This window comes from Staurois parvus, unplaced genomic scaffold (assembly GCF_062004578.1).
Source record: "Staurois parvus isolate SC_StPar_1 unplaced genomic scaffold, SC_StPar_1.0 ptg000287l, whole genome shotgun sequence".
NCBI lineage: Eukaryota > Metazoa > Chordata > Amphibia > Anura > Ranidae > Staurois > Staurois parvus.
The window spans coordinates 22,654,085-22,668,288 of NW_028318083.1; the positions used below are offsets into that span (position 1 = coordinate 22,654,085).

At 41.4% G+C, this 14,204-nt stretch overlaps 1 protein-coding gene across 6 annotated transcripts in view; it reads right to left on the reverse strand.

The window, feature by feature from the left end:
* Positions 1-383: 383 nt before the first annotated feature.
* The window catches only part of PHACTR1 (phosphatase and actin regulator 1), a 445,132-nt gene continuing 431,311 nt past the window's right edge, over positions 384-14,204 (reverse strand). For all 6 annotated transcript variants that reach the window (XM_089682314.1, XM_089682316.1, XM_089682313.1 and 3 more), the window contains 3 exons: positions 9,687-9,827; positions 5,186-5,262; positions 384-1,565 (listed from right to left, as the gene is read on the reverse strand). In XM_089682314.1, coding sequence (XP_089538440.1) covers positions 1,550-1,565; positions 5,186-5,262; positions 9,687-9,827 — 234 coding nt within the window. In that variant the 3' untranslated portion in view covers positions 384-1,549. The remainder of the gene's footprint in view (positions 1,566-5,185; positions 5,263-9,686; positions 9,828-14,204) is intronic.

Here is a 14,204-nt window from a genome sequence, read left to right on the forward strand (position 1 = left end):
TAACTTGTTTGCTTACAGCAGACTACAATGAGGTACTGATCTTCAGACTTCCTGTTATTGTAGTTTGTATCATAGATGGTGTCCAAATTGGCAGGAAATTAGTCTTGTGATAGCCTTGTTGCCTAGAAATCACTATGCTGATTTAAACAATAATCCAGATCACAATGCACAGAATGCAATGTACTCAAGGTGTTGTCATTCTTCCCTTGTGCAGTCCTAGTAACATCATATCTCATCAAGTTACAATTAGAAATGTTTCTCTGTTTCTCTAATTGGATCTAATTAAACCCACATTCACACACACACATCAAGATATATGTTACTTTTTGGACATTTACACCATTAGAATGTAATTCACCAGAAATATTTGCATAAACGAAAAGTCGATTTTGAAAAATATTCTTGTTTATTTAATTTACAAGAAAACTTCATGTTTATATGAACAGGCCCAGTCAATGGAAACGTCTAACCTGGTGTAATTTCTGACTCTGTCTTTGCAGTCATTCCTACGCTATACAGAACAGGCACAATATAATGACACCACATTCCCATAGACAAACACCATCAATATCTGCCTTTGGGAAAATATTGTTGTGATGTAAAATGGAAAATTTGGACTGACCAAGACTGCACCTACTGATACAGAATTGTAGTAACAAAAATACATTGAGCAGCCTGCTCAACTCAAGAACTGTATGCGACTGAAATATGGGACAATGAAATGCACTGTGCAAAATACACAAAACCAGGTATGCAGACTCAGAACCTAAGTACACTGACATTCGGGCCACACCACTTTTAGGTAATTTGAAATAATAATAATAAAAAAAAGAAAATATTTTTGTTTTTCAAATGGGTTGATGTCTCTGTGAGCTTTTATTATCCGACCCTGATTACTCTCTTAATGGCTACGGAACATGATGATGATTTTGTTGCCAGATAAAAGCTGCAAAGCTACATGTTGCTGGCCATTCCTTCCCTGTCGTTTCTCTATATCCTGCTGATTGAGCACATGTTCCATTTGCCACAACAGGCTCAGAATTCAGCAACCAGTCTCTGGCATGGAAGATGCAACATGAACTGGGAATGCTTTACAGAGGAAAAGTAGTGCAAGTCTCTCTTCTTTGCTTACAAAGCCCATATAGATTTGGCTGAATGCATCAAGAATGTTTGACATATGCTTCACAGGACTCCTCTGCTTGTTCAGGTTCAAAGATCCTTCACGTTTCCTTTCACGTGGACTATCGATGACAGCGACACATAGATGTTGACGCCCAAGCACTGACGGAAGAACAACATCTGCTCACTTTGTACATACTGGACAAATCCACATTTCTGCTGACATTTTCCGTTGCACAATGCTTCACATTGAGAAGGTCTAGTGAAGATGGAGATTGGAGATCATCTATGAAGACTATGCAAATGCCGTTATTTTCTCTTGAGAAACAAGGCAGTTCCATAGATTTACATTGACGTATAAGAGAAAATAAAATATCCCAGCACTTTGTGGTTCCCTTTTTGAAAATAGTATTCAAGTAGAACTTTAATGCTAGGGTCTGTGAAACCTGTAAAACAGAAAACATACAAACATTTTTTGGCTTGATGTTCTCTTTTGTAACAATGTTACAGAATATATCTTTTGTAATTTGTTTGCAAGTCTTCTCTTAATTTTTTTTCTCTTTATTAGGTGAAAAAAACTGCTGTGCTATTCGAGACATCCTAAAAATAATTATATATAGGAATCTCCATATGAAGGAGAATACAACGAATGTCGTGCATAATAAACATTTCTAAAGGTATGTCTAGAGCAGTGGTCTCCAAACTGTGGCCAAATGTGGCTCTTTGCTTGTCTTTATCCAGCCCTTGGGGCGCTATTTTATCCGCTGACACCAAAAATGGGGCATAATTTCTGTCACAGACACCATCAGTGGGTCAGTATTCCTTCCATTGACACCATTGAAAGGGCACAATTCCTCCCACTGACACCAAAAATGGGGCATAACTCCTTCCAGTGATACCAACGATGGGCCAATATTCCTCCCACTGACACCAACAATGAGGCACTATTCCTCCCATTGCCACCAAAGAAAGGGCACAATTCCTCTCACTGATAACCATGACAGGGCGCTATTCCTCCCACTGACACCAACAATGAGGCACGATTCCTCACACTGACACTAACAATGAGGCATAATTCCTTCCATTGACACCAAAGATAGGGCACTAGTCCTCCCACTGAAAACAATGATGGGGCACTAGCAGGGGCGGACTGACAACTCATGGGGCCCCTGTGTCCTTGCCCAAACTCAAAAAAGCCTATGAAAAAGGTACCAGGGGCATCTCATGGGGCCCCCTACTGACCCTGGGCCCTCGGGCAGTGCCTGAGTTTCCAAATGGTCAGTCCACCCCTAGGCACTAGTGCTCCCACTGAAAAGAGATAAGGCATTGCTTACACCCACTGGATCCCAGGACATTTTCTATTCCCACTGACCCTAGTCTGGCCCCCCTAAATTCTCAAGAACAGTAAACTGGCCCTTTGTTTAGAAAGTTTGGAGACCCCTGGTCTAGAGTATGGTATAGCTAGTAATAGCCACAATAAACTATATCAGTGCTGCAATGGTGAAGGCATTTTGCCACTTGTCAAGTAGCATCCCCAATTTAACTGACAGTGTCTCAAGTGTTATGACCATACCTCAGCTTTTACAGGCACAGGAGTGAATCAGTCACTGTAATCCAATTATCTTGGTGTCAAATATTGTGTCAAGGCCAATAATATGATGGAAGGTGTAAAAGTTTGGCAAAGCACGTTGTTCTATGTAGGCGACAGATGATGTCATCTTCCTAAAAGTTGACCAAGCACTCCTAAATAGAAGTGGGGGCCTTTGAGATCAGCTTTTGCCCACATAAAATGTCATTTAACATCTCTACCCTGTTGATTTAACACCTATCATAGACCTTTTGACGCCATGGGATTGGAATATGTAATTAGAGTAGAATAGTTTTGCAAACTTTCACAACTCCCATAATGTTCTTGAGCAATCTACTTCTGCCTCAACACATACCATTGTGATTGGATTAAGGAGATTGAATTACCCAAGGGAGTATAAATACTAGCTTTTTCCTAAAGGAAATTTCAGCCAAATCACAGCAGCATAAGAGAGCAGAATAAACTAAACTAAGTACATCAGCTGGACCTTGTAAAACAAATAGAATACCCCTTCCTGTTATTATTTTACTAAAAGGTTGCCTAAGCCAGTATATAAAAACCTTATAACATCAGAATATTTGTTTTCATTAAAATTGGTGAGGTATACCAATGGCTTATGGTGCAGCTGTGCATAGTAGCCAATCAGCTTGTAAATTCAGTTGAGAAAACCCTAACCAAAAAAGCTAATGGGGCATTAAAGGTACCACACCATAACATTAGATAGTAAACACAATATAGTAAACACATATAGGCAATAGATAAAATTTAACGCCTTTTATTAGGTTAAAAAACCACCTATAGGTGGAAAAAGTTGATAAGCATATACATGAGAAAACATAAAATTACAATCATCAAAAAAAGAAAGGTTGCAGTAAGCTGTGGCTGACGTCCTAGACGCTAGGGCATCACGGGTGTCAACCGCAATGAACAGCAGCCACTAAATAAAAACAAAGAAACTATGGAGATAGTAAATAAAAATGCATGGCTAACAGTGGAGACTTAAATGGTATTGAAAAAACACCTAATTGGACAATGTCATAGGTGTTGAAAAGCAAATAATTGATTGATATCCACTTGAGACCATGAGAGGTCTTTTGCTTGTAAATTCCAACGCGTTTTGTGTGACGCAGCCCACTTCTTCAAGGAACAAAACAAAACATAAAACCCAGCTGATGATACCAGCACATTCCTGGATAGCTCCTGCTAGATATAGATCAATAGTATCTGGATGAATAAGGACAGACCTCCAACAGCCAAGTAATCATCAATTAATCAAACGTCCAAATATATTTGAAGACTTGCGGAAGACACAGTCATCATTCATTCAAACAAACCCGTATTGGTCAGGTACTAACTATCATCAGTTATAGTCAGGCAAAGACTGCTTTCCAAAAGTGAAGAAAGGAAGTCTTGTCGAAGGAGGGGGAGGAATAAACCTCAAATCCTCTTGCCTCCTGTGTAGTGCATTTTTATTCACTATTTCCATAGTTTCTTTGTTCCTATGTAGTGGCTGCTGTTCATTGCGGCTGACACCCGTGACGCCCTAGCGTCTAGGACGTTGGCCACAGCTTACTGCGACCTTTCTTTTTTTGATGATTGTAATTTTAATGTTTTCTCATGTATATGTTTATCAACTTTTTCCACCTATAGGTGGTTTTTTAACTTAATAAAAGGTGTTCATCTTTATCTATTGCCTATACGTGTTTACTATGTTTCTAATGTTATGGTGTGGTACCTTTCAAGCCCCATTAGCTTTTTTGGTTAGGGTTTTGTCAACTGAATTTAGAAGCTGATTGGCTACTATGCACAGCTGCAGCATAAGCTATTGGTATACCTCACCAATTTTAATTAAAACAAATATTCTGCCGTTACAGGGTTTTTATATACTGGCTTAGGCAACCTTTTAGTAAAATAACAGGAAGGTGTATTCTGTTTGTTTTACAAAATGCAGCATGCAAGGTCCATCATATATGTTCCATATATAATGGAATACAACTGTGTTAAGAATAAGTACCATGAATAGCACGCAATTCCAAAACTTTGTGTTGCCTTATACCAAAAATAAAACCTTTCTAACCTCTGGGGAAAAGCAGAGATTTACTGATAGCTGTACTATAACATTTCATGCTATTAGGAAATGTCCCCGTGTAGACAGAGCATATCATATGGCTCAGTGGGACAGAATACACAAAGTTACATCTGGGGAAAAAAGGACAGTTTTTCACTGGTGTAGTCATTGTTTACATCCATATTTGTCCATTTTATTTACAAGTTACATTATTAGTCATCTGCAATGTAGGCATTACTGTATTTATCAACGTGTTTCATTGAAGAACTGCCTGTATTGCCCCACAACAACTGATAACATTCAGCTTACAGCCAATGTGATTGCTATATACAGAGAGTTCCTATGTACCATGCTGCTGAAACTTGCTCCTGTCATTTGTATCTATTATTGATGCATTAAAAAGTACAAACCTTGTTAAATGCCTACTTAATTCATGAACTTCCATTTCTGTACTTTTAAATTCATTCAGCTCTTTTCGTATGGCTGCCTGTAATGACAAGAGAGATCATGTTAATAAAGATTTCCCTTTTCAGCAGATTTATTACAAACATAAATACAGGCTCAGTTATGTGGCCAGTAAGCAGTAGAAATATATACCTGGAAAAAAAAATAACATTTTAAATGTAACTCTAAAACACGTGTGCATTTTCCTTTGTTTTGTCTCTTTAAAAATGCTGCAAAAATACAAAAGTACCAGCGTCTGGCTTTTTGGGAAAGTAAGTACGGCTTTATCATCTGTTCATTGAAGTCCACCCCTCCCATATTAAGGTTATAGTCGGGGACACAGAGGGGCTTCTCAACGACACCAGCTGCTGTGGCAATTTAGATGGTCGTGTCTGCCTGAATGGAACACAGGAAGAAAACATCCCATTTGTCCTTCCACATCACTGCGAGCAATTCATTATTTTTCAAGCAGTCTTTTTCCCCTCTTTCTAAGACAGGTATATACAAGCCGTTGGGGGAAACCCTGGCGATTAGGTCGCACAGTACCACATGTGCCAATTTCAAGATAGTATAAATGTCTAAATAGTGGTACGTAGAGGCGTAGCTGGGGGGTACATATATACCCGGGCGCCAAGGTACAGGGGCGCCAAAATGAGGCTTACGTTACATTATAATAAGTGAACAAGGGTAATAAATCAGTCACAAGATCACTGCAGCGGCTGCAGTAATCTGATACGTCTGCCATCCACAGTGATGATGCTGCCTGCCAGCCACTGCAGCCAGCCAAGATGCGGATTCTGCGTACAGCCGGTTCCATCTGCACGTATTGAGTGTTGATAAAAAAGTGGGCATATGTGACGAATCTACGACAGTGAGTCATGTAATATAATTTCTATAAATTTGCTTCTTTAAATACAATGTTTCATTAAAATTTAAATTGTTTTTCCTTATCCAATGTAATAGAAAAATGTGATTAAACGGGGAGGGGGGCTGGGGCGCCAATTTTATAGTTCGTCCCCGGGCGCAAAATATCCTAGCTACGCCTCTGGTGTTACGCTTGAATAAAAATTGTCCACATATATGTGGTACCCCATATGAAAAAAGGGTGACACCAAGTCCCAAACTATCTTACCACTGCTCCCCATGTATTCTGGACATCGGGTGGGTCCACGTGACTATCTCTTCCCTTGTAAATCCGAAAATTACATGTACAGTGAAGGAAATAAGTATTTGATTTAAGAGACTGCTTCTAATCTCAGCTGGTTACCTGTATGAAAGACACCTGATAGCCAGAAATCCTGCTGAATGATAGGGGATCAAATACTTATTTCCCTCATGAACATGAAAATCAGTGCATCATTTGTTAGACCAATTTCCTTCACTGTATGCCGCGATCCTACCAGAAATCAAGTGAGGTTCTAACTTCCTGTAGTAAGTACAACATAGTGCCTCTGCTGCACTAAAATCCTCAACATTGTTGTCAGCTTGAGTTATCACCTGCCGGACTACAAAACCCCTCCCCTTTACATCATGGATATGTAGAAGCAAAGCTATATGTCACTTTTGTCAGAAAGATATTCCCCTGGATTATCTGGCAGAATCAAGAAGTATTTTTCTGTGCTTGCAGAGACAAAACATGGAGAAATGTACATGTGTTGCAGAGATGTGCTATATAAGTTTTGTTTTAATTTACCCAAACCTATACTTAAAGCGGAGTTCCAGGGAAACTGTAAAAAAAAAAAAGCCAGAAGCTGCAAAAACTGTAGCTGTTGATTTTTAAAAAACAGCCACTCACCTGTCCTTCGATCCCACAGTGTCCACCCCACAGCCAGTTTCACTGGCCGCCCTGTTTTCCAGTGCCGACATCTTCAGTGTGGGCACCCAGCTGTGACAGCTTGCGGCTTCAGAATGTGCGAGTAGCGCTGCGTTTTCTGAATGGTCTCGTAGTCTTCTGGGAGCTGTCGTGTCCCAGAAGACTATGGGAAGGGAGGGGGGAGGACAACTTCTACTCGCCTAGGCGATCGCAGCGGAAGTTGGAGTGGGTACCTGTCCATTTCAGTCCTTAAAGTGGAACTTCCCCTTTTTGGTGGAGCTCCACTTTAAATAATTGCAACTAATCAGAAATGACATTTTGCAGTTCTATCTACATTACATAATGAAAGATTAAATCTGGTTGCAGTCTGTAAGTGAATAACACAACTTTTTGTAATGGCTTATTAACCATTTTAGCTCTTACACCAGTACACCCCTTATCTAGTGATGTAATTTGTGTGTGGTCCCTATGTTTCCTGACACACGGCAGATGGAGCAAGGACTCACTTGTGCCCACTCCATTACCTGATTCATCTATGGCGGGAGGAGAGATCGTCATTACAGCGGAACTTCACCTGAAACTATCCCCACCCCCACAGTTGATTTTTTTTTTTTTCAGGGAGTGGGTACCTAGTTTTCACAGGTCCCATTTCGCTTGACTCATCCATGTGAGCCTAGTGGTGGAAGCCCCCCCCCCACATGCAACACATCACATGTCCCAGGAGGATGCAGGACCTTTTGGAAAGTGCAGCTCCTCACGCACATGTGCAGTACAGAGCAGGCTGTGAGCCAGCAAGAAATCACAGCCTGCTTCCCACAACAGTCAACATGATGACGCTGGTGCCCTACAGACCGACAAAGAACTAGCCCAGATGAAGACAGCACTGATCCCTGGACAGGTAAGTGTCTTTTTATTAAAGGTGAGCAGCTACAGTATTTTTAGCTGCTGGATTTTGTTTGTTTATTTTTTTTTAACAAGACCAGAACGCCTCTTTAAGCAATAGTGTAGCCATGTATCATTGCATTGAATTTACTATATCATTCATATTTAGATTAATATAACATGTATCCCTATTTCCCCTTATTAACACTCAGTTAACCATAACCAGTCCTAGTTATCCCCTTCCTCCCCGTAGATTTTATTTTTCTGCTGTTTTTTTCACTTCTATTTCTTCAACCATAAAGATTTATATTTTTCAGTTTTATTTGTTTTGTTTATATTTTCAGTGTTGCTTTAAAAAAAAATTACAAAATTGAAAAAAACAGCAAGTTTTCCTTTACAAAATATTTTTGCTGTGCTTTTCACCAGAGACACAATTGTAGCATCAATTTTAACAGGACAGGTTACAGAATAAAATGTAAATTTTTTCATTACAGCCAAACTACTTATGTATTATTTTATTATCCTATGTAATGACAGAGTTATCACCAAAAAACAGGGTACATAGTAGAAATGTAAAAATTGCTCAGATCCATAAAGGGAATAAAGGTACAAGGACAGACATGGATAACCTTTATCTTTAAGTCATTTTTGGGAGAATTCTCATATTCTTCAATAACACAATCATTAGTCCCTCCCCTCATGCCAGGGTGCTAGGTGTAATCCTAGACTCCCATCTGTCCTTTCAGCCCCAAATCCAATCACTGTCCAAATCTTGTAGACTTCACCTCCGCAACATCTCCAAAATACGCCCGTTCCTAATCTCGGAAACCACTGAGCAACTTTTTCACTCCCTGGTTATCTCTCGCCTTGACTATTGTAACTCCCTCCTCATTGGCCTACCTAATTGCAGGCTATCCCCTCTTCAGTCTATCATGAATGCTGCTGCCAGAATCAGCCACCTTACTAACCGTTCTGTATCTGCCACTCCTCTCTGCCAATCCCTCCACTGGCTTCCCATTGCATATAACATATAAAGCCATTTATAGCTCTGCCTTAAATTACAAAACCAATCTTGTCTCCAAATATCACCCAAACTGTCCTCTCCGCTCCTCCCACGACCTCCTGCTCTCTAGCTCCCTTGTCTCCTCCTCCCATGGTCATCTCCAGAGCTTTCCCCATCCTCTGGAACTCTCTAGCCCAATTTATCAGACTATCGCCTACTCTGCTCACTTTTAGGCGATCTCTGAAAACCTATCTCTTCAGGAAAGCCTATCCTGCCCTCAGCTAATAATGGAATCTTCTACTCCTCCTACCATTCCATCCCCCACAGTTACAACCTTTTGTACCATTAGCCCCTTCCTCTTAGATTGTAAGCTCCAAGGAGCAGGGCCCTCCTAACCCTCTTGTATTGAACTGTATTGTTGCTGTATGGTCTCCCGTTATATTGTAAAGCACTGAGCAAACTGTTGGCGCTATATAAATCCTGTACAATAATAATATTAATGAAATAATCATAATATTGTAACATGCAGTTTCCCAAAGCAAGTGCAATAGAAAAAAAGGACAATTAAAAGTTTTCAGACAGAATAACCGTTACCTCTGGCAGCTGTTTTAGTGCCGTGCTGGTAGGGAGGTGGTTACTATAATGGCAGATCATATTTTAACAGCCTGCGTTACTTAATATTTCCCTGCGATTTTCATGGCAATGCTCTGTTACCCAGAGAACCTAAACTTTGTTAAAACTGAATAAATAATTTGCTAAAGTTACAAACTTTGTCAGCGGCTGTGAGACGAGTCCACGGCTTATCCGCCCTCCTGTCGTAGTCCTGTGCATCTGCTACCTCCACATAATCACTGAAACGTATCAGGATCTTCTTCTCACGTAGCTCCTCGACTGTTGGCCTCTGACTGAGCTGCAGATGAAAAAATGTATTGTTAAAGTGTAACACAGATTTTAATCAGCAACTACAGTATGAAGCTAGATTAGGAGTGGATATTAGGTTTACATTAGGTCTATGTAACTTGCACAAGCCCGGGTGCACTGATGACAGGTCTCATAGCAGAGCTGTACATCACACAGAAAATTTCAGCTTCAGCCTTCATCCTTTCAGTACACAAAAGGGTCCTGTTGCATGCAATCAATCTGCATCACTCAGAGTTCTATATTTCTGCTGGCCGTGTCTAGTGGTGGTACATCTATTAGTAATTAGTTTACTTGGCCATATCCCACAACAAAGAGATATCGGGAGGTCTTCCTTTCATAATACACCAGGTGCCACACCTTAGGTCTAAATGCTAGAGAATAACATATAACTGCCCAACCTTTAAATAACAGGAAGATGTTCCTATGAATCCATTCTGCAACCTGAGTTATAAAATCGAAGGGGGACTCTATGGACGTTTTGCAGCAGGGCAACTGCTGTGACCCTTGTTCCTATTTCACTAACTTGTATCGAAATGAATAATTTGGAAGTCTAAACCTGACTGGGCACAACGTAACAATCAACCTTCAGCTTTCTCTTCTGCTGGTCAGCACTGAAGTGCAGGTCTCTGGTGTGTACACCTGTCCTCCATTTACCACCTTTAAAGCAAACTCAGGACCTTTACCAAACCCCTGGTCAACAAGTTTGACTTTTTGCTCATGCCTTGGTTAGAAGACTGTTTTGACTCTGAATTTTGTCTTACTGTGTGAGCCCTAATTTATTTATTTTGTTTAAAAATGTTACTAAACCCAGAACCCTGCATTCATTATATCTAGTCTCCCACAGTACACAGAACATTGAAATGCAATTATTATAGTAAATATAAACTGCTATATACCCTTTCTCATCAGCATTTAGAGCAATCTTGTGACTTCTATCAGTGTCCAGCGGAGCACTGGTTAAAGCTTGTAGAAGTTTTCATTCTCTCCTATGAGGCTGCACTATCCCTGACCCTCTGTCTGGACAGCGCTGATTGGCCAAGGAAACCAGAAGCTGTTACCAGTGCTGGGCAGAGTTCAGTAATGTTTGTCCCTGTTGCCAGCTCTTCTCCTGGAGGCTCACCAGGTTGTTTTTACTCAGCAGAGAAGTCATATCCCCAGTCTCTGGAATTTCCACTGCCGATTCTTGGGCATGCTGCTGAACATGTTTTAGCAGTTGTCTGTATGCCCTTTCCAGATCTTGTTCTTTCATCAGCAGGTATTCCAGATCTGGTTCAAGCTCTGAGATCCTTGTGAGACCAAACATAGACTCTCTGTCTTCTCGCAGGTCCTCAAGGGTAGGTTCTCCTTCATCGCCAAACACAAAAAGATCTGTAAGGCTCTCCCACAGCAATCCAGGACCACCAAAGTCATATCCCTCCAGAGAGCACTCTGTTGACACCCCTTTAATATTTCTGCTCTGCATACCATTGCAGAGCCCGATATCTGTTGTCCAGCTCGATCTCCTGCTGGACCAGCCTGTCCAACTCAGTCACCCATTGCTCCTGCGATCGCTCTCCCAGGAATGGCATCCGTAACATCCGATGGTCCCTGGCCCGTTCCCCTGGGGTTGGACAGCACTTGCTCTTGTCCATACCAGCAACCTGGAGGGCTCCTCTCCAAAGCACATCCCAAATCTGCTGCCTGAGCTCCAGGTACTGATCCACATACACAGTCCTGGGGTATGCTGCAAGAACGGTCTGTAGCAGCCCTGGGAACTCTGATGCCAGGTCCATATCTCCACTGGGGTGACTGACGTCTCCTTTCCTGATCTTGAATCCTGGTGGTAGTTTGGACGTGTTCACAGCCAGGAAGCACAATCCCACCGCTTGCCACCAATGTAACGGAACCGGCCCCAGACTGCACTAGGGTATTTCCGTTAGACTCCCGCTTCCCTGTACGAACACAGATCCACAGACACCACCGCTGACCAAACAGGAAATAGACTGCTTTATTTTAACACAGACACAAGATATATACATTCAAGGAAACAACCCCCCCTCCTTGCATAAGGACACAGGGCAGGGCAAACCAAATCTAGCAACCAGAGACACATCAACAGACAGTCCCATTAGGAGGGCTGCTGGAAACACCCCTCCCCCCCACCAAGCCAATACACAAACACATACATCTCATAATAGTTTGCTCACAAGCAAGACACACAATAGAACAATGGGACTGCATGGCAGTAAAGAATGAACAACCCCCACATCTCACCTATACATGTCTACACAATATCAGGACATTCCACCCTGTACCCCTAACAGGCACAGGGTGACTTACACATAATAGGGATATGGGGAGCTGAGACAGGGGTCTCCCCACCTCTCCAAAGGGGGCTGTGTTCCATGGGCCCCCCACCCAAAGTCACTCCCATCACACCTCCGTACTGCACCAATGTTCCTTCTAACCTTTTGTCTTTCCTGCTAGCAAAGCCACCTCCTCTTTGCTGCAGGTAAAGATACATGATCGAGCTTTGCAGAAGGGTTACCTAAAAATGGACAATGTAGACTACACTATCTCTGTTTCTTATACTTTGCATAAAATGAATTAGAACTCATTGTCAGGTATGGATTTTTTTACATAGTTACAACATTTCAGTGTGGACTTATGTAAATGTACATATTCTATACCTGGCCGATCCTTGAGGTAGCTCAGAATTATTGTACTAGCCCTTGTTCAACACTGGCTCTGCTCAGAGAATGCCTTGCATTTTTCTCAATGCATGCAAAGCACTCTGTAATGGCCTGTACACACGATAAGAAAATTGTACGAAAAAGTTTGCGGAACCACTGATCGAACCATTTTCTCTTTGTTGATGAGCAGGATGTTTTAACCGATAACGATATTGTAAACGAAAAAATCTGGTTGAACAACAGTGAAAAATGTTGTCATTTCGCATACAAACGACTGATTTTCTATGCGGTGGTATGACAGTCGTACGAAAAAAATCTATCAAGCGCTAACATGCATGAGCGGAAACAGAAGATGACCTGGATGTTTGTGTCCAAGGAATCTTCCTAAACACGAACGAAAAATCCAAATGTTAAAAGTAGATTGGCCTAATGAGATAATGAAACCAGAATTCTGCAGATTATATTTTATGTATCACTATTTATGTATATAATGTAATAAACTATATTATACTCATTGCTGTTAATTGTTGTGTATATCGCTCGCTCTGGCCGGAAGGGCGTGGCTACAAGGTCACACGCACACTGCATCACTTCCATTTGTACGGAAGACGTCAACACTATGTATTGCCCGACTAACAATTTTTTTAGATTGGTTAATGTGGGCCACGATTTCGACCAACGAACGAACACCTCTCGATCGACGGTTGACCGATTTTTGTGTATTCCCACCTTTACTGGATGAGGTGAAGAGGCAGGGCAGTGATGTCATAATCTCCACTTTGCCCCATCAGAGAATGCTTTGTATCCCTTGAGAAAAAAACATTCTCAGATCCGTGCCAAGAGAGGAACCACCTGTGATCAATCTGTAGCAGGGCAGCCACTCGTCACAGGAACCAGAAGACAGTGAGGATCATTGTAGTAGCAGTGGCTACAACAGTGATTCTCTGCTTCCACAGGGATTGGTGAGGTATGAAATGTGCATACCTACATTGGTCCAAGCTGGACCAATAATTACGCAAAAATCTCCATACCTGAAATTCTGCTTTAATGGTGTGTGTATTTTATTACTTTTTACTGCTCTGCTCTTGTTTTATTAGATTAAAGCATTTCTACAGGCTGAAGGTTTTTTCTCGATCCAGCGATGTGCATGAAAGCAGAGGCTCTCTCAGCTTTCTCTATCCCCACTGGCTCAGACACAGCAGCAGCATCCATTGACTCCCGCTGCTGTCAATCACAGGCAGTGAGGCAAGTGCAGGGACAAGCCGTGCTGTGTGTGTCTTATAAACACACAGAACTGGCTTGGGAGCGAGCATGCATGAGTGATCCCATAGCAACCGTCTTGCTATGGGGGCACTGGATGGGGGAGGAGCACCAGTGGGGGACCCGAGAAGAGTAGGATCGGGGCTACTCTATGAAAAACCATTGCACAGAGCAGTAAATTTGTTCTTTTTTTAAAAAAAAAGTTTAAAAACCACTTTCATTTCAGATTTTTTTCGTCTGGATTTGTAACTTGTTTTTCCATGCACTGATTGAAAAGGCTTTGTGTGTGACAGAAAGTTGGCTTTATTTGGTAAAAAAGCCAGAAAGAACTAGTTAAAACGTGTTATATATAATTGCATGTTACAGTTTCCTAACAAAAATGTTCAAAGGTATTGTTGAATTGTACAGCATGCTTTTTATTTTCTTCATTCTTA